Source organism: Callorhinchus milii, unplaced genomic scaffold (genome assembly GCF_018977255.1).
Source record: "Callorhinchus milii isolate IMCB2004 unplaced genomic scaffold, IMCB_Cmil_1.0 Scaffold2, whole genome shotgun sequence".
In the NCBI taxonomy this organism is placed as follows: domain Eukaryota; kingdom Metazoa; phylum Chordata; class Chondrichthyes; order Chimaeriformes; family Callorhinchidae; genus Callorhinchus; species Callorhinchus milii.
Genome location: NW_024704743.1, coordinates 117,954,111 through 117,975,068, shown reverse-complemented (window position 1 = coordinate 117,975,068; position 20,958 = coordinate 117,954,111). Strand labels below are relative to the sequence as shown.

Here is a 20,958-nt window from a genome sequence, read left to right as displayed (position 1 = left end):
GAACTAAGAAACACAAGGAACACTCACATTTTTGTGGCCCAAATACAATACAAACATGTCCTGGTCTGGCTGTCTCTTTTGTCTGTTGTCTCCTCGGGCCGGTTCACTTGGCCGTTTAAGGTACAACACTAGCGAATTATAGGCTTTCAGGTCATTGAGGTCGTTGGGAAGACGGACTTCCACCCCTGATTTACCGTTGAACTTCATTGGCACATTTATCTATAAATTCATAAAACAAGGAGAAATGTTTCAGGAAACTACCAGTCTGATTCAATACACAGTGACAAATGTCTCTTTTCTATAACCTGGCTTCTTTATTAATAATAATAATCCCTGCATTTGATATAATGGATTATCACGTCTTCAAGGTGTCTCAAAGCGCTTCACACAATATACTGTGAAGTGAATCGACTGTATATTTTGTGGGAGAAACGAGGCAGCCAATTGTGCAAAGCCATGTCCCATAAACAGTCGTGGATTGAGTGACCAAATTATTAATTTTAGTTATTTGTTTATTTGTGGAGGGATTATTACTCCCGGAAAAGCAATCAGCCAATTGACTAGCAATCCGCTTACTATTTAGTGCCTGGAAAACAGAGGCGCATGGAATAAGGAAACGTCTCTAATGTTTCGCCCTGCTCGGGATTGAACCCAGATCTTCTCGCTTGCGAGGTGAGTGCTCTGACGAATATGATGCAGGACTCCACATAGTCCAGAGTTCAGACACTCTTAAGCATTATGACAGGTGTCAGCATGTGCCAGATACTTGGCTCACCAAAAAAAATGTGCTGCTTTGAGATGTCCTGTTCATTTTGTGTCCAGAATTTTGTAAATTTTTCACCTTGATAAAGTGCAACCTGGGGAAAACAAACCTTATTTGCAGCTTCCCTGGCCTGCTCGATAAGCTCTCTGATCCGGTCTATATTTTCCGAGATGTTGTTCGCGGGCTGGGATTTGCTCAAATTGTTCAGCTTCTGTACGAGGCTAGGCAAGGTATTCGTCAATATGTTTACTGTGAAAGAAAATATAAGATTTAATTCATAGTGCGTAGTCTCTCATAAACACAGCAGGACATGCACCTCAGGCTGCTTCTTAACAAACTTACTCTACAGATAATTTATAAGTTTAGTCAGTACAATCCTGAACGCTCATCCACAATACATGCTTTAAACTAGTTCCTGTTACAGAAATAAAATAGAGAGACTCTTTGTTTCATAAAGTCATCAATAAATAATGCTTGTTATGGTATTATCTGGCAAGCTACCCACTGCTTCTCCAGCTACCTGTTAGAGCTTTGGCTTGCAGGGTTAACAGGGGCTGAGTGGGAAGAAACTCAGTCCAAGTTCTGCCGATGAGCCATACTTGCTGGTCTGCCGTCAGCAGTGCCATGGAGTACTATGGACCCGCCTGGTTCAGGAACGGGACTACCCAGACCGCCACAGAAGATTGACTTGATTCCAACACTCTGTAGCCAAGCATGTGTTATTGAAACCAGCTCAGCTGCAAGAAGACTCTGCTTAGCTCTGCCTATTCCAAGGAGGTTAGTCACTTATAGAATTATGGAAATCACAGCATAGGAGATCATTTGGGTCTTCGAGCCTATATTCTGCTGCCAGCATTTCCACTGGAACAATTCACTCTTATCTCAATTTTAAGCTCCCTTTCTAGTCCTTTATGTTGCTCCTATCAATTCCTTATAAAAAGTTATTTTGACCTTAGCCTTGATAGTGACTGCGGTAAATATGTGATAGATAGTAAAACAGGAACACTGATTGCTATATGAAATTCCCCCAGAGAAGCCTATTACAGTTCTGTCTGATACTTAGTAGCACCAAGCACTAATCTGCATTTTACATACAAGAGACAAGAAATGACTTTAAAGTGCAAAATTGATTTAAAAGTCACATTTCCTCCAAATGTGTACATGAAGCCACTTTATGGTGAGACTTTTTAGATGTACACCCATGTTCCAGTGGAGAGGAGAGCTTTTTTCTGCAGCAGGAATTAGTTTAAAGCGTGTACTGAGGATGAGCTAATTCTGCAGGTGGTGCTGAGATTTGTTTAACTAAGACTTTCTATTTGGCCTGCAAATAACACTGCAAAAGCTTGGTTACCTGAATCTTCGGCTTCGCGTAGTGCATGGTTGAAATCATCAAGGTTTGGAATATTGCCCGTAATTGTATTAAGGTTTTCGAGATCCGAGAGTATAGGCTGTAACTTATCCATCACTTTTGCAACAGTGTCATTCGCTCCTCTAGCTACTTCTTTCGCTCTGCTCAATGTTTTGTTTATGTCATCTGAAAGCAAAATAAAACGCATTGAAAAGTTTGTTTAAGTTGTTTGGGGAAGCGACCCTTTTGCTCGCCTACAAAACACACAGTCACAACACTTTAAAATCTTGGGAAGTGCTTCGAGACTTCCTCCCGATGTGAAAGACGTTGCATAAATGTAAATTATATTGTATTATTATTATTAACCACCTGCTAATGCACAAAGCAACAATACCAACCTCGATTTATATTTTTCAGTTTCCATTCGAGCTCTGGAAGATCGGTCAATAGGCTGTCTTTCTTATCCTTTGCGTCACTGAGGCGACCCTTCACGTCTGCGAGATCCTTCATAACTGAGAGAAAACTTGAGAATTACTTTCGGGTAGAAACGAACATTTGTGAGCATTTCGCTGCCGCGTTTAACCACAAAATACAGTCAATCCGCTTTACTGAGAAGTGCTTTGAGAAGTCTCAACGACATCATAAGATGCTATATCAAGTGCAAGGATTACTATTATTATTACTATTATTGTGGCTACCAAGAGCCAGAGTCTGCGATTAGTTGCACACACTCAGAATGTGTAACAGAACCTTGTGGGCACTCGGGGAACAAGCCATTCCAGAGCTCAGAACTCGATAGAATCAAAGAGATTTACAGCGCAGAAGGTGGAAGAATTATTATTATCATTATATCATTATTGATCCATTTATGTATTACTTTAGAGGGCGGTCTCGGTAGTCTGGTTCCTAAGCCGGAGGTCCTCAGTATTCCAGGGCACTGCCGATGACAGCACAGCCAGCCTGGCTCATCGGCAGAACTTGGAAGGGCAGCGATTCATCTCACTCAGCTCCTCTTAACCTGCCAGCCAAAGCTCTAACACGGAGGGAGGTCCTAGCTAGATAAGCAGCGGGAATGCTTTCCAGACAGGGATATCAATGATTTTAGCTGGTTAGACTCCAGCAGGACCCCAACACACACTCTGGGGTCCTTTGCTCTTGCCAACCTGCGGCTAATACTCTCCGGAATCAGGATGTGTCCCTCCAGGGAGAGAGCGCGCATTTCATTCCAACAATCTGTCTCTGGGATTTCCAGGTGTAGGTGGGATGCATGGAATTCTCTGTTTGGTTTGGATACTCTTAAGCACTGTGATGGGTTTCCGCACGTGTCAGACACTCGGCTGACCAAAAACAAACAAGAAAAAGGGTTCAGAATTTGGCAAACTAATTAAGAGTCTTAATTTTGAAGTCGCCTCTGAACGCTCTACTACTACTAAGTTTAGAGTGAATCTTGCCCCAGACAGAATTATTCCCCCAAAAGGCACAAACGCCACCTTGTGGCAGCAGCTAAGTTCTGAGACAAAAAGGGACAGAAATACTGTCCATTAATCTGCTGATCTACCATCTCTGTATATTGTTGAAAAGGAGCTGCTTCATTGCCTTTTGGTGACCAGCCAACCCACAAGGTTAACCTATCTGAATTTGAGATGCTGACGACCTCCCCTGTGGATTTTTTGCAGTTTTTTTCCAGCTCAGAGTCCCTGCACTTGCAGTTTTTATTGTGCCCTTTCCTGCAGTTTAACTCTTACTCTTGCAACCTATTCTTTCTCCTATTTGGATTTGTAGCTGTTCATTTTGGCCAAATCATGCAGCCAATAAATCTGCAGCAAGTTCTCCGTAAACACTCTACCTTGGTCGAAGTCATCTTTGGCCTCTGTTGTCTCCGAAAGAAGTTTAGTGCTTTTAAGTTCCAAGTCAATTACTTTTCCAGCTAAATTATCTCTCACCACAGCCTAGGAACACAACAAAAACAGTGATTGAAGGGTCAAGACAAAGATCGGTAGCTCTCTCATTCTCATGACTTGACTTCACATTTCAACATCTCAGAAAGCGTGTTCAAAAAAGTAAGAGACATTTTTTGAGATAACAATTCCTGCTTTCCATCCATTTTTATCCCATAGCATCCCATTTTCTGGTCTCCCAGCTGAGGTATTAATTCCTTGTCAAACGACTGTTACACATTCCTGACAATGCACGAGTAAGATTGAGAAATACTGGATTGACATTGTCAAACAAATCAAATCCGCCACCGGATACAATGCGTTTTGTGCTGGCAGAGCCAAGGGTGCGGATGTCGGGAATAAATATTTAATTATTAAATAATATTGAATTATATTTTATTTCACTATTTAGTACAATATTTAGCATCCTGGTGGGGGGGGGGGGGGGGAGGGGAGGAGAGAAGACGACTTTTATTGTTTCTGCTTGTTTGTTAGAAAAAGACACAGATCGTCTGAAACTCACCCCTAAAGCGTCGTCAGCTGCGTCGCTGGCTTTTTTGGCAGCTGCTTCAGCGGCGTTCACAGCGTTTATTATGTTCTCATAAGCGTCAGAGGCGTTTCGAACGCGCTGAATCACGAAGTCCTGGTTGACATCTTGTAATACTCTGTCGCGCGCACGCAAAAAATGACATTGATTGTTAAACAGAGCCACGTACGATTTTTCTTCCGCAAACATACCCATAAACCTCAAAGCTTTCAAACCCCATTGCTGGCAGTTTGATAAGAGATCACGCTTTTAAATAAAAAAGCAGAACCACGTGAATCACGGGTTTATGTTTGCACACTCTTTAAATATCTGTTTATCATTATTATTATGTTACAGTTGAAATCAATCTGTAGAGATAATTTCTTAATTGGTTTCAGTGATGGGTCAGCCAAACCGTAACACTGCCACTTTATATGTAAATGGATTACCTCGTCCTTCACTTCGTTCTTCCTTGCCTCCTTCAAACCCCATCTCAAGACCCTCCTCTTCGACCGTACTTTTCGTCCACTCTCCTGCGCCACCCTCCCTGCCCACCACCCACTTCGGGTCCAAATCCCTGACTGTCCAGCACCTTGGGACATCCTACCGACTTGAAAGGTGCTACACAAATGTAATTTGTCGTTGCTGTCTCTCAGCATATCATCAAGTGAGCAATCAGCAGTGACAAGGCTCCGGCAGCTGTGCCAGCCTTGTGTTCCCCTGTGTATACCCTACTCCACCATGGAATGCTTTCCTCACCTGTCCAGACTGTTTGCAAGCTGATTCAGGTCTTCCGCATGTTTCTCTGCTCTGATCACAATGGGCTCCTTGCTAGACACGTCTGACAGCTGGTTAACTTTAGTGTTAAGCGATGAGAAAGCTCCATCTAACTCGGCTCCTTGTTTTTCATATTCCTGGATTAATACGAAATAAAAAAGGATAAGCTGTCAGCATCAAGGTGAAGCATACCTCTAGTGTTGTGAGTGGAAAGGAAGAGAGCGTCTTCTCTCACCTCTTGGCTCTCATCCAGCATCTTCAGCAAATCATTCAGATTAATGAGGGCTCCGTCAGCCTTTCTGAGCAGGTTCGAGACAGCTTTCTCTTTATCAGTTAACTCCTTGTTTTTCTCCTGCCGGGCAACACACACACAAAAAAAAACCATCAACGATGACTTGCATTTGTACAGCGCCCCTTCACGTAGGATGTGGAGTCCTGTAGCTCAGTGGTTAGAGCACTTGCTTTGCAAGCGAGAGACCTGAGTTCAATTCCAGGCAGAGGGCGAAACCTTGGGCAAGTTTCCTTACTCCACACACCTAATAATAATCCCTCCAAAACCAAAAACAATAATAAATTGGTCATTTTCATTCCACGACTGTTTGTGGGACATTGCTGTGCGCAATTGGCTGCCGCGTTCGCCCACAAATATACAGTCAATTCACTTTACAGTGTGTTCTGTGAAGCACTTTGGGATGTCCTCCCGACGTGAAAATCGCTATATCAAATGCAAAGATTATTATTATTATTCTTATTATAAGTCATGGAGCTCCGGACAGTGTCCAGCTAAGCAATGAAGAAGTAGGATGTGCCCACAGGTGCAGTCGAAGAGGTAGGTTTTCAGCTGCGATTTAAAGACAGGAGGCAAGGCGGAGGGATCGAGATAGAGGGAGTTCTAGAAATTAGAGATGTAGTGACTGAAAGCTCGGCCACCAATGATGGAGCAGAGGGATCAGGAGATGTGTAGCAGATCTTTGTAAGCTGAGCAAAGTGGGTAGACAGAGAAGTGGGATGCCAGCAGTTCAGCAAGGCTTTGAGGTGCTAGGGTGTGGATTTGTAGGCGAGGAAGATGATTTGGGTGGAGTCTGGTGAGGACTGGGGAGATGGTGCGGATTGGTTGGGATGTTTAGCTGGACCTTGGGGATGGTGGAACTGGGAAGAATCAACTATCATTAGATTACACTTAAATGTCAAAAATGTCAGAGCTAATGGACTTTTCCTCTTACAAATCCCCCATACCTTAATGTTGTCCAGTGCAAAGGTGTTTATTCTGTTGAGATCATCTGCCTTTTTGGTTAGGTTTGCTGCCTCAGTCATTGCATCCTGAAGGTCCAATAGTTTTGACTGATACAGACTTAAATCATTCTTCATTTTATCCACTAGGTCCTTGTTCTCATCAATGATCATCGCTAGTTTATTCTTAATGTGATCAAGCACTGAAAGATTAACAATAAGAAAGTTATCTTACAAAGTAGGCAGCAACATACCAGAAGCAACACCAGTGATTGATTTCAATGCAGAGAAGGGAGTTTCTTTTCAGAAACATCTGCAACAACTTGCATTTACACAGTGCCCTTCAAGCAGGCTAGCAATGTACAATGGCGGAGATGATCATAGGCATGGCTGAAGAGATCTTAAGGCAGGATTTAAAGGTAGTGGGGGCCAGATGGTGAGTTCCAGAGGTGGGGTTGGGGGAGGGTGTGGGGAGAGGCTTGGGGTATGAACTGGTCAAAGAAGTAGTGAGGTGCTAGGGCATGAGGGGATTATACGCGAGGTTGAGGATCATGAAATTTAACCTTTTAGAGACAGGGAGACAGTGGAGCCTGGTAAGGTTGGAGTGATGGGTGTGTGGAGTTTGGTACAGGTGATCTAATAAATGATGGTCATTTATTAGGTGTCAGCCGGGCTCAGTAGCTCTCTTTGTCAGAATGTTGAGAGTTCGAGCCTCACGTCAGGACTTGGAACTCGCACAGTCTAGGCTGACCCTCCAATACAATACTGGGAGTGCATTGTGTCATCAAAGGTGCCATCCTTCAGATGAGACGTTAAACCGAGGTCCCGTCTGCCTGTTCAGGATGGAAGGTAGAGATCTCTTGGCACTATTTGGAAAGAGAAGGGAGTTTCTCTCTGTGTCCTCCCTTCTGGAAGGATGAGGTCAGAAGGGCCGCATGATCTTTTTCATCTAAACATCTCGCGATCTTGTCCTCTCAGATAGCAGCCGGCAAAATTGAGACTTATTTTTCGCATTAAAAACAAACTGCAATAATTACATTTCTTTGATTCGTTTTTCTCTCTTTCGGCGACGGATTTCTCTTGACCAAAGTTGCGGTTTCTCAGCTCTTTCAGCATCCGCTCAGCCTCGGCTAGTTTCTCTCCCACATTCCCTGAGGTTTTGGTGCCCAGCCGGTCTATCAAATCTGAAATGAAGTGAAGCGAGAGAAGGTTCAAAAGGGTCCTGGCTTTATCCTCAGAGTATGGGACTAATTTTACACAACTGGCCCTCACGATACACATCAGCAGGTGTAGCTTCTGTCTGTCTTCAGTTAATTGATGCGCAACTGATATAGAATTACACAGAAGGCAAAATTGCACAAAGTTGATAGGGCATAGAAACAGACAATTCGGCTCAACTGGTCCATGCCAGTGTTTATACTTCACACAAACCCATTCTATTCCCCTTTCCTACATCCCTCTATTTCCTCCTCCCTCATATATGTGGCAAGCTTTCACCTCACTTCATTCACTCCATGGCTTTTTGTGGGACATTGTGGTGCGCATATTGGCTGCCACATTTGCTCACAAAACACAACACATTCACTACACTTCGCTGTGAAGTGTTTTGGGGCGTCCTCCTGACATGAAAGGTGCTATATTATTATTAATAATGTGGTTGGGTTAGGTATGGTCGATAGCAAGAGAATTACGGGGGAGGGGGTGGGAGGGGGTCAGTGTTCAGACTAGTTTATGTCCAAGTATCGTGGACTGACTTGAGGGTAAGTGAGTAATGTGATAATTATTGCTGGTGATAACATTTTTCATTCCTTGATACTTCCTCAAGGATTATACATTAGGGAGCAGGGAATAGAAGGGCAAAAGTGAGTGATATAACAGGTGAGGTAGAGGCTCATGTGGTAAATAACATTAGCAACAACTTGCATTTATATATAGCGCCCTTCACGCAGGATAGCATCCCAGAGCGCTTCACAGTAGCGGAAGTAAATACCGGCACAGGCTGTTTCTTTGTTGTTGTTTCTGTCCCACTATCACTGTAACTCTATTTAACTCTGTAACTCAGCCGTATGTGAAAGCTACATAAGAATATCAGTACCTAAGATTTTCTGCAGCACATTTTTGACACTAATGAGCATGTCATCAGCACGGCGAGTGGTGTGGTTGATAGAAGTAAGCAACGACTGTGTTCTTCTGGAAGCCATTTCCGCCTGTATATAAATATATCAAAAAAACAATAATAATATGGGGAATTTTAGTAAAAAGTTGATTACGCTTGTGCAGATTAACTTATCGTCATTTGCTAATGGTTTAATGGGCAACACTGTAGCAACTTGCCTTTTCTTCAATAGCACCGACGTCTTGAATGAGATTCAAGTTGTCGTTTTCCAGATCGTTCGTCTTTTGGATCTGACGCTCAACATTGTTGCGGTACACCCTCAGTTGACTCTGCGTCGGGGAACAAAGGGGATCGTACTCAACAAATAGTATTCGGACAATCATGATATAATAATAATAATAATCCTTGCATTTGAGTTAAGTACAAATTCTTCCTTTGCACAGCTGGCTAAGTTTAGCTAAAACGTCTCAAAGCGCTTCACAGAATATTTCGTAAAGTGAATTGATTGTATTTTGTGTGTGAAACGTGGCAGCCAATTGCATATGGCAGAGATCCACAACCAGTCCTGGATTGAGTGACCAATTTTTTTTTTGTTTTTTGAGGGATTATTACCCCCGGAAAAGCGATCCACCAATCAACTAATAACTGTGTTCCTACTTACAGACGCGTGTGGAGTAAGGAAACTTGCTAAGGTTTTGTTGCGCCCGGGAACTAAACCCAGGTCCAGGTTCTCTCGCTTGTGAGGCGAGTGCTCTAACCAATATGCTACAGGTCTCTATAATGGTGGGGTGTATGTTGTAAACACAGGAAAGACACGAGGAATGAACTGATGAACAGAAGGACGTCTCGGACCTTTTGTAAATGGTATAAAAGGTTAAGCTAGGGCTCACCCCTGTGCTGGCAATAGCTCTGTCCAAGGCGTTCATTCGTTCCTGGGCTGCGGCACTGGCGTTGGCGTTCTGCACCTGGAGCTTGATGGTCTGAATGTCGATGTCCATTTTGTTCAGGTCACCCAACAGCGTTTTAACACAGCTGTCACAAACTGAGAAGTAAACCAGAAATAAGAGTTTAGGCTTTCATCAGCAACAGACAGAAACTGAAACTCACAGCAAAGGTAAGGGTAAAGTAAGGGTAATGATGAGTGCATTCTTTTTGAATTACTCCATCTACAAAACCATGAGCCCTGTATTTGATATAGCGCCTTATCACGTCGTTGAGATGTCTCAAAGAGTTGCATAGGTGTGATTGTGTATTTGCAGGCAAACACGGCAGTCAAGTTGCATATAGCAATGACCCACAAACAGCCATGAAACAAGTGACCAACTTTATCTGGGGGAATTTTGGTCAGGACACTGGGAGAATCTCCCTTCTCTTTACTCAAGTAGAGTAAAATTAGTCATTTGCTTCATGTCGGTTTGTGGAACAAATAAACTGGTGTGTTCGCCTATAAAAGTAATAGCAATAAGAATAATCCTTGCATTTGGAAAACAGCTTTCACTTCAGGAGAATGTTTTAAAGAGCTTAACAGGATATACTGCAAAATGTAATGACTGTCATTGCACGTTATAGAATACACTGCGGAGCGCTTTGAGACACCTTCCTTATGTAAAGCATTATACTAAATGCAAAGATTATTATTATTTTCTACACAGTCATTACGTTTCGCAGGAAAACTCAATGAAATGCTTAGAGACGTCTCAATGTGATAAAGGGGCCAAATCAAAGACGTGAATTATTATTGTTATGTTATTATCAAATGCGAGTATTAATATTACTGTTAAAAAGAATGTGATGAGCTATCCGGAGAGCTTAGGTCAGGTCCTTTACTTACTATCACACTTCTCATCAGAGCTAGTATCCTTGGGCTCCTCATTTGTACAGTCTGAAAAACAGACACAGAAATGAGTTCATTGAACAACAAGAGAAAAAATATCAAAAGCTTCAAAATGCCTCAAATAAACTAAAAGCCAGTGAACAATTTTAGAGTGAGTTACTGCAAAATAAAATACGCAGTGTTACGTCTTCTGCCATTTTCTAAATCAATTAATCTGCTCAATTATAAATAACAAGTTAAATCTGCTCCATTATAAATCATTTAATCTGCTGTATTTAAAATAACAAGTCAATATGCCATAGTATAAACAACAAATGAAATCTGCTATCTTGCAAATATCAAGTCACTTTACGTTATAAATCAATTCATAAAATATAAGACAATTAATATATTATATTCTAAATAAATGTATATACTATAACATAAGCCAATACACCATATTATAAATACGTTAATATACCATATTCTGAATAAATTAAAGTATCATATGATGAACAAATAAATCTGCCATATTGTAAATAAATTATCTGGCATACTATAAATAGCAAGTTAAAACTGCTGTAGCTGCCAAACTCTTTGGTGAAAGGTCAACTCACTGTGCAGAATTCTCTACTTGCTTTACTCACTCGCTGGAACTTCTATCTACTCTGCTTCACTATTACATCCTCTACATAACACAGAAAGCACACGAGACCTCGCTGAAGGTTATTACCAGGGCACGTGCCGCACTGTCCAGTTAGCGGGTCACAGTTTGTAGGGTTAGAATTGCCACACTGACAAGGACGACATTGACCTCCAACTTCCGCAGGGTTCCCAAAATATCCTGGAGCACATCTGCAGATTTGTGGGGAAAAAATAAAATAATGCTCGCATTTCATCGCAGTACATCTCAAAGCGCTTCACAGGATTTGCTATAAGGTGTAGTGATGCACCTTTATGGACTAATGCAGCAGCCAATATGGCGGTCAACAATGCTCCACAAACAGCTATGGGTCATTTTTGGCCAGAACACTGGGAGCTTTCTCTTTTTATCTAGTGCCAATGGGAACTATTAACGGCCACTTGAACAAGCAAATGGGACCTCAGTTCAACATTTCGTCCAAAGGGACGCCATCTCCGACAATGCAGCGCTCCCCCACTGAAAAAAATACACCGTCAATCCACTTTACAGTATATTCCGTGAAGTGCTTTGAGACTTCTCAAAGATGTGATAAGACGCTATATCAAATGCTCAGGATTATTATTATTATTATTATTGGAGTGCCAGCCTGGATGTTGAGCTCAAAGTCCCCATGTAGGACTTGAACCCACAATCTTCTGACTCAGAGGTGAGAGTGCTACCAACTGAGCCAGGCTGGCACCATAAAAAAACCTAATTACATTTCTGTACAACAATGACTGAAATATTCAATCTCTCCACAGGACTCAATAGTTTCTGAGCAGCTGCTAAGTGAGTTCTGCCAGTGATGTATGTGAATGAAAAACAGTCAATGGTATGTGCAGGCCTTGTCTGTCAATATCTCTGTAGGATTCATGTTCAAGATTCAATTGCAAAAACAATAACAAAATCCTGCACCATAAAGGATTTTCTAAAGGATAGAGGGAATAAGGGATATGGGGACAGGGCAGGTAAATGGAATTAGGTTAGAAGATCAGCCATGGCGGGGCAGGCTCAAGGGGTCAAATGGCTTACTCCTGCTCCTATGTTTTATGGTCTTATAAGGCACCAGAGACCAGGAAATAGACATGGTCTTAGCCTTAAAGAACACAAACTGTGTTAAAACCCACCCTCTGGAACTCCATCCCGCAGTCCCTTCACCTCGCCCCCTCCCTTGCCTCCTTCAAGACATGACTCAAGACTCTCCTCTTCGACAGTGCGTTCGCTCACCTTCCTTCACCCCCTGCCCTACACCCTCCTTGATCCTGACCCCCAGCTCGGGTCTGAAACACTGATTGTCCAGCACCTTGGGAATGTCCTCCTGATGTGAAAGGCGCTATTTGTTTGGGGAAAGTGACTGATTCTGACATGAAAAAACAGAAGAAAGAAAGACACCAACCTTTCACAGTTCTCTCCTGAGTAACCTGGTTTACAAAAGCACTGCAGGCGACCATTATTCTCAGCACATCCCGTGGCAAAGCTGCAACAGCAAACATGTTCATCAGTGAACAGGCGAAAATTATGATTGATAAATATATATATCTGTATTTATGAGTCAGTCCACAATTTTTATTCGCTTACTTGTTGGAGGTTACGGTGAGAGGACAAGGACAGGGGCTGCAGGAACTCTGGACGCCATTTCCGTAGAAACCTGGCTTGCAGCGTTCACAGTGATCTCCTTCGGTGTTATCTTTACACTCCTGTTAAGAAAGAGAGCCAGGGTTTTACTGAGAGTTAACATGGCACTGCTCGCTCTCCACCAGCAGTGAAGTTCAGTGGCTGTGTATTTCGTAGGTGAACTCAGCAGCCAATTTGTGCACAACACAGCCTTGAAGGAAACGACCCATTTTATTGTATCTCACTGTAGGGTTGAGAATGAGGTATTGACTATCTGGAGTTGTAATTGGCAGACAATGAGTCACGAATAATAACTCCGGTTGGTAACAGGACGTGAATCACAACTGGTAACCACCAGCTGCCGGCACTATCCTCTGTCTGTAACTTGTCATTCACGACACCAGACTCCGAATTTTTGACCCTCGTGACCCATTTCATCAATAATTAGTGACAACAGTCATTATTCTTGCACTAATGTTTCACTGTTTTTCATATCTGTCTTCATAACATGTACAGCTATGTTTAAGGGAACAAAAGCCCTCAGGAAATATTGATTGACGTACTTTTCCGCAAGTGCCTCAAATGGCTCACGGCAAATTTATTTCCGAGGACACACCCTTCATTACACTTAAAAACCAAAGCCCTTATTCAAACATCAAGTGCAATGGGGTTGTTTAACAGCCTGCGAGGCATTAAAGTGAGAGAGTATAATTTTGCTGATGTCTGTACTTTGTTTCTTATTCATACTACATACATACGTGGTTACAGATTAGTCCCAGCCCAACCCTATAGAATAATGTAGGTGCACCAATGATCTATACGAGGAGCCACTCCCTTACCTGGTTCTAGACTTGCATTCCTATCTAACTGCACCCTTACACCAAGATACGCTGCACAAACCAGACAGAATCTCAGACTAACCACAAAATCTGCAGGAATTATAATGTTTGTATTGACTTTTAACATTTAAGAGGCTTAACAGTGGACAGTATATACAGTTGCCTTTAGTGAAAATCTGACAAAAATGTTTTTTTGTCTATTAGAGACGTCACAAGAATGACTGTGAAACTGCTAGCTGCTGTAATAATAATCTTTGCATTTGATATAGTGCCTTATCACGTCTTCGAGACGTCTCAAAGCTCTTCTGAAACTGTAAGGCGAATTGACTGTATATTTTGTGGGCAAAATATATTCACTGTTCAAGCCATAAAGACAGTCACGTGAGATAAAGTCTTTTGAAAGCTCTCTGAGCAATTAATAACACACAAGAATGTTGTTTTGGTATCAGAAAGTGAAGACCAAAGGTTCATACAAAGGATTGCTTAACACCCGACTGGCTTCCATTTCCTCAGGTTTATCAGAAACGTTTTAACTACCAACATTCTGTTTCTAGAATTTCAGATGTTTTTTTGGGGGGGAGGTGAAAGGGGGTATCACCATTTGTAAACAATAACAAATTACATTTGTATAGTGTCTTTCACGTCGGGAGAACATCCCAAGGTGCTGGCAGTCAGAAATTTAGACCTAAGCTAGGGGTTGGGATCAGGAGGGGTGGAGGGCAGGATAGGAGGGTGGTCGAAGGCTCAGCTGAAGAGGAGGGTCTTGTGACGTGCCTCGAAGGAGCCAAGGGAGGGAGGAAGCGTAAGGGACTGTGGAAGTTCCAAAGGGTGGGGGCCGAAAGGCTGAAGGCCAACCGCCGATGGTGGAGTGAGCTGGGCGGAGAACGTGGAGCAGCCTGGGGTCTGCTGAGCGGTGGGAGCGGACAAGTTGATAAACCTTTTGCACCAAGCAGGGAGATGCTGTATTGTCACAGACACAATAGTGTAAGCGTGCGGCCAGAGCAGAGCAGAGTCCAACTCATTTGGAGCTTTGAGTTATTCAACCAGAAAACCATTTACACAGACGTACCCGCACTTCAACCAGACGTGCCCATCACAGGATTGGTTTGGTTGAAGAAGGCCCTTCTCCCCATCTGATCTCAGCCTTCCAGATCACCCACCCTGTCCTCCTCCAATCACTGCATCAAGTTGCTTTTTAAATGAGCCCCAGAGTCCTGGCCTCAAATACCCTTCCTGTCTAATCTGTTCCCAGTCATTAATTACCCTCTGAGTAAAGAAAACCTTTTTGGTCTCTGTCCTGAAATTGCCCTTTGTAACTCTGAACCTGGGACCTCTTGTTCTCCTCTCTTGGTGCATCCTAAAGTATTGCACTGAGTTTAACTTTTTGAATCCCATTTAAACTTTGATGTAAGGTTCCCTCCCAGACATCTTCTCTCAACATTGTGATGGGAACAGACCCATTGTATATTTAGGTCTGAACTATTTTGTGCTATTAACAGCACAGATCACAAGTAAAACAAGTAGCTCAATAAATTCTTTATATATGTTATATATGTGTGTTTACGTATAAGTGAAGTATTACTGCTGATGTATATTGGAATTTATTTAAATAATTCAAAGTGAACGCGAAGCAAGAGCTATGTTATGTATTGTTTCTCAATTAATCTATCCATAAGCATGACTCAATAACCATCCTGTTACTTTCTACCTTTACTTCAACTTATCCCAATACATGTCTTAACATTTGCCCCTTAGTGCAAACTTGGGTTCAATGTTTCCGCACAACACATAAAAATCATGAGCTTCTTCTTCGTACGGGGCTCTTGTCAGCTATCAAATAAAAGCCGCTCGTAAAACTAAAATCAGAATATATCGCTGGTTACTTACAACACAGATGCCAGATCGATCCAAGCACTTGTCTGAATGTCTATTACAGCGGCAGGGTACACACCGGCCTAGGTAAAAGCCCAGTCTTTCTCTGTAGTATCCAGGTCTACAGTGCTACAGGAGAAGGTAACAGAAACAGTAAGTCAACATGTACTCAAGAGAAAGGCAACACTGATGTCTGATTCATACTACATTCTTCACTCCGAACTGGGTTTCAATTAGCAACCCCATAGTGCCCTTCATGCAAGGTAGGTCTTGGAGCACTTAACAGGGTCGGGTGCTGAGCATGGGAGTAGGGGAGGTGACCTTAAGCGCGTTTAAAGAGGATTGAAACGTCCATTAGCAAACCAATTCAATATCACTCAGACTAAGTTGATTTGGCAGGACGGTGATTTTCATAGCTGTGGTATAATTGTATCATACAATCGTAGACATTTACAGCACAGAAGGAAACCACTGAGCTCATCAAATCTGCACCGGCTCTCAAAGCAACCTGTCCATTCAATCCCACTGCCTCGTCCTATGCCCACTCCCCTTCAAGCCCTGACTTTCATATCCCACAAACAGCAAATAGGTTATTCGTTCTCTTCTGCTCATGGAATTTAAATTACACTGCTGATACCGGCATTGTTATTATACACATAGCTGGAAAGTCTGGCTCACCAGACCGGAACTCTCCCCTCAGTATTCCAGCTTGCCCGGGTTTAAGCGTATACAATTAGGTTAATCAGTTCCAATCTCTCTAAAACTCCTGGCAGTTATGTTGCATTGTTCTCAGGAGTATAAAGAGGGTATGAATGAATTAACAGCCAACCCTTGAACTACATGCAATAAGTGCCTATATATCCTTGCATTTGATACAGTGCCTCATCACGTCGCCAAGACGTCTCAAAGTGCCCTACGGGATACACTGTAAAGTGGACTGACTGCATGTTTTGTGGGCGAAAAGCAGCTCGAGATCTTTAACATCCACCTAATAGGAAGGCAGATGGGGTCTCGGTTTAATATCTCATCCAAAGGGTGGATATTGACTCCGAATAGAGAAGGGAGTTCCTTCCCAGTATCCCTATCAACAATCCCCCAGATAATAAAAAGATCGGCCACTTCACCGCTGTTTGCAGGACATTGCTATGTGCTGCGTTTCACCTACAAACTACACAGTCACTACACTTTACAGTGTATCATGCAAAGCATTTTAAGACGTGAAAGGATTATTTAGGTAAACGTATGGTTTATTATTATTATTACAATATATCTATATCCGCAATTCCAACCGCAGAACAATCCAACGATAAACTATTTAACTTTAGAACAGTATTCTCACAATATAATAAAAACATGAACAAAAAATACTTTATCGCACACTTGCAAGCTGAATGTTTACGCACACATTCTAAAAGGTTAACTCTAAAAAAAATCTCCATCCCTCTCCTCCTGTACACAAGCTTACTTGCCGCAAGATATCATAGTGAAAGCCACATTCGTTACCTTTCTGCAGTTAATTCTGTCATTTGTAGTATTCTCCTTATCATGATTTGGTCTCGGCCCAGCGAAAATTACTCCAGCAAGTGATAAAAGGATAAATAAAGAACCAAGTCTCTTCACCCACGACATCTCTGTGGGCATCTTTTAGCTTCCTCTGTTAAACTGGGGCACTCAACACTGAATGGCACCTTTATAGCCAACTCTCTCAGTCAGTGTGAATCACACCTACAGTGTCTGTTGCTCCACCTTCCTGCATTGCCTCTGACTCAGCTGTAACCATGAATACAAGTCTAACAAATCAGACAACGCATATGGATCTGTTGGTACTGGTTGGAAGGGTGTGGCGCCCACACACCTTATTTCGTGTCTGGACTCAGATGCTGCCGGACAGACTTTAGTCATTTTAAATATTAACGTAACTGGTTTGCAGAGCTCAGCTGCACAGGACACGGGTCCACCATTTGGTTTACAGATTTACAAGAACATGTTCTCCCACGCAGCGCTATATAAATGTAATTTTGCTGGTGATGGTGTTCTCTCCTCCAGCATTGCCCCTCACTTTCCCCAAGTTTCCCTTCTCCCTCCAACACCCACCACCCCCCGCCCCTTCTGCCTTCCCTGCTATCTCCCACCTTTCCTTCCAATGTAATAAGAAAACCCCCCAAGCAGTGTCTAATACTCCAGTCATGCAGTCAATCCCTTTTGACATGTCTTTCATCTTTGAGATGTTTTTCATCTGTCCAGTATCTTTACACAAAACCTGTGATGTCCTGGCCAACTATCCCCCAAATAAAATTGGTCGTTTGAAACTACAAATAGACGTCTTCTTCTAGACGTCTCAAAGCGTTTCACAGAACATACTGTAAAGTAAGTTCACTGTATATTTGTAGGTGAAACGCGGCAGCCAATTCCGCACAGCGGTGTCCCACGAACAATTGTGGATTGAGTGACCAAATTATAATTTTATTTTATTTTCTTGAGGGAATATTATCAGGAGTAAGGAAACTTGCCCAAGGTTTTGCCCTGCCAGGAATCGAACCCAGGTCTCTCGCTTGCAAAGCGTGGGCTCTAACTACCGAGCTGCAGGACCCCATTCCTTGTCCTGACCACCACTGCAAGGTGCATGTGTCTGTCGATATTAGTTATATAAAATATAAGGATTATTATACGTGAAATGTACGATGTCAACCCAAGATTATGGAGTCCTGTAGCTCAGTGGTTAGAGCACTCGCTTTGCAAGTGAGAGACCTGAGTTCAATTCCAGGCAGAGGGCGAAACCTTGGGCAAGTTTCCTTACTCCACACTCCTAATAATAATCCCTCCAAAACCAAAAACAATAATAAATTGGTCATTTTCAATCCACGACTATTTGTGGGACATTACTGTGCGCAATTGGCTGCCATGTTCGCCCACAAATATATGGTCAATTCACTTTACAGTATATTCTGTGAAGCACTTTGGGACGTCTAGAAGACGTGAAAAGCGCTATATCAAATGCAAGGATTATTATTATTATTATTATTATAAGATTAGCATTAACCCCCACTGTAGTTTGAGGCATTCTATTTCCTGTTTACACACACCTACTTCTCCCCATGAGCAGACAGTCACATGATGATGCATGATTATGTCATGATTATAAAGTTTTTGTTTTTGCAACACACTCTTAAGCTCACTGGTAAATGATTCTGATGAGCTTTGTGTAACAAATTCCACAGGCACTTGTACTGGAAGTTCTTAAGTCACAAACAGCTGGAAGCTTGTTGTACAGTGTTCTTAATGACAATACGCAGTATTACTTCCCTAAGCCTTGGCTCTTGCCAGTCTGCACCGAATAAAATCCGGTATTGGATAAGCAGGAAGTGTCCTTCCGGGGAGATGGTGAGCATTCCATTCCAAACACAGGAATTTCCGTGTGTAGGTAGTTTGCATGGAACTCTCAGTCTGGTGTGGATAGGCAAGGACACCCGGCTGATAAAAAAAATTGTCCTTGTCTCGGGGGAAAGAAATCGGGTGAGGCGCCCCATTCCTTGTCCGGACCACCACTGCAAGGTGCATGTGTCTGTCGATATTGGTTATTATACTATCAATAATAACAATACTTGCATCTGATATTGTGCCTTATCACGACTTTGAGACGTCTCAAAGCGTTTCACAAAATATACTCGAAAGTGGATTGACTGTATATTTTGTGGGTGAAACTCAGGCAACGCAGTGTCCCACAAACACTGAGTAAGTGAACAAATCTACTTTTTTTGTTTTGGAGGGACTGTTATCCCGGAAAGCAATCCACCAATCGGCTAACAACCGGGTTCCATCTTACTGCTAGGTAAACAACCGTGTGGAGTAAGGAAACTTGCCTAAGGTTTCGCCCTGCCCGGGAATCGAACCCCGGTTTTCTCGCTTGTGAGGTGAGCTCGCTAACCAATACACTACAGGACTCCACACTATGTTACAGGACTCCATAATAATAATAATAACAATCTTGCACTTTATATAGCACCATTCTTGTAGGGAGGACATGTATTTTATAGGCCTGGAACTGACTCAGATGCACCCCAGTTGAATAGACAGCCAACACTCACTGTTAAGGTTCACAAGTTATTAATCACCACTTGGGTGAGATCAATGAAGTCTGACCAGTGCTCGTTCAGCTGAACCAGGGCAGGGGAGAACAAACAGAGAAGACGAGAAATGAGCTGGGGGGGGAGAAAATAAAGAAATAACGTTCTGAGATTGATTGAATTCGCGGCTTTGTGGACGCCGGGGGCACAGGAAAGTTGGCCAAGCTGTGGTCAGGAGTGAGTTTACAAAGCTATGGCTGATGCTGCATTATTATCAATGAAGCATAAGGATCCTGAACGATGAGCACACCGTCTACACACTTACAAATCCACCCATCCCTCCTGTCTGGCACTGGGCCAACCTGTCACATACAGTGTTTAGAAGCTTTTCCATACCAACGCTCAGCGGGCTCCGGCTTGAAATAGAGAAGCATTCGGTTTAGGTTGTACGTTCATAGGGTCAAGGAAATTGACTGCGCAGAATTTCACAATAATAGTAATAGAGTTGGAAAATGTTGGCAGCACAAATGTCATTGGTATTAATGTTGGGGCTCTGACAGCACTGGTATGAAGGTGGATATACCCTGGGCACAAAGTGAACACTCACAGCTTTTAGATTGTTTTCAAATGCTTCGCCTGTGTTGACTGCTGCAATGATGAAGTCATGGTCTACTCACCTGGATTATATTTCAACATGCGTTAATACTACTGGCAGGAGGTAGTGTCACTGCAGGAACAAGACTGTACAGGAGCAGTACAGTGGTCCAATGCTATCTCTATGGTTTGCTTACAACAACAACAACTTGCATCAAACAGTAGCCTTTGCATAGGATAACAGCACGGTAGCGGTGGTGGTGGGGGGGGGTTGGAGAGAAGGTGGACACCAGCAAGGGTGAATGGGAAAATGAACATTGAGCATAGACATGGTCAAAGAGGTAGGTTAGAGATAATATAATAATAACAATAATCCTTGCATCTGATATAGCGCCTTATCATGTCTTTGAGACGTCTCAAAGCGCTTCACAGAATATACTGTAAAGTGGAGTGACTATGTATTTTGTGGGCGAATCACGGCAGTCAATTTCGCAGACCAGGTGTCTCACAAACAGTCGTGGATTGAGTGACCAAATTATTCTATTTATTTATAGTTTGAAGGGATTATTACCCATGGAAAAGCGATCTGTCAATCGACAAACAACCAGGTTGTTACTTACTGCTGGGTAAACAGAGGCGTGTGGCGTAAGGAAACTTGCCTAAGGCTTTGCCCTACCCAGGAATCAAACTCAGGTCCTCTCGCTTGCAAGGCGAGTGCTCTAACCACTGAGCCACAGGACTCCATTAGATTTCAGCAGTTCTCTAAGACGCTATGTAAACGCA

General features: G+C 42.7%; 1 protein-coding gene across 1 annotated transcript in view; it reads right to left on the bottom strand.

The window, feature by feature from the left end:
- Window positions 1–20,958, bottom strand: part of LOC103179715 (laminin, alpha 3) — a 150,117-nt gene that overhangs the window by 18,269 nt on the left and 110,890 nt on the right. The window contains 18 exon segments of the mRNA XM_042331692.1: window positions 28–219; window positions 873–1,012; window positions 2,115–2,297; window positions 2,510–2,623; window positions 3,958–4,060; window positions 4,572–4,713; window positions 5,334–5,488; window positions 5,587–5,703; window positions 6,588–6,784; window positions 7,619–7,765; window positions 8,677–8,788; window positions 8,916–9,026; window positions 9,588–9,739; window positions 10,529–10,579; window positions 11,244–11,365; window positions 12,589–12,669; window positions 12,771–12,889; window positions 15,533–15,646. Coding sequence (XP_042187626.1) covers window positions 28–219; window positions 873–1,012; window positions 2,115–2,297; window positions 2,510–2,623; window positions 3,958–4,060; window positions 4,572–4,713; window positions 5,334–5,488; window positions 5,587–5,703; window positions 6,588–6,784; window positions 7,619–7,765; window positions 8,677–8,788; window positions 8,916–9,026; window positions 9,588–9,739; window positions 10,529–10,579; window positions 11,244–11,365; window positions 12,589–12,669; window positions 12,771–12,889; window positions 15,533–15,646 — 2,352 coding nt within the window.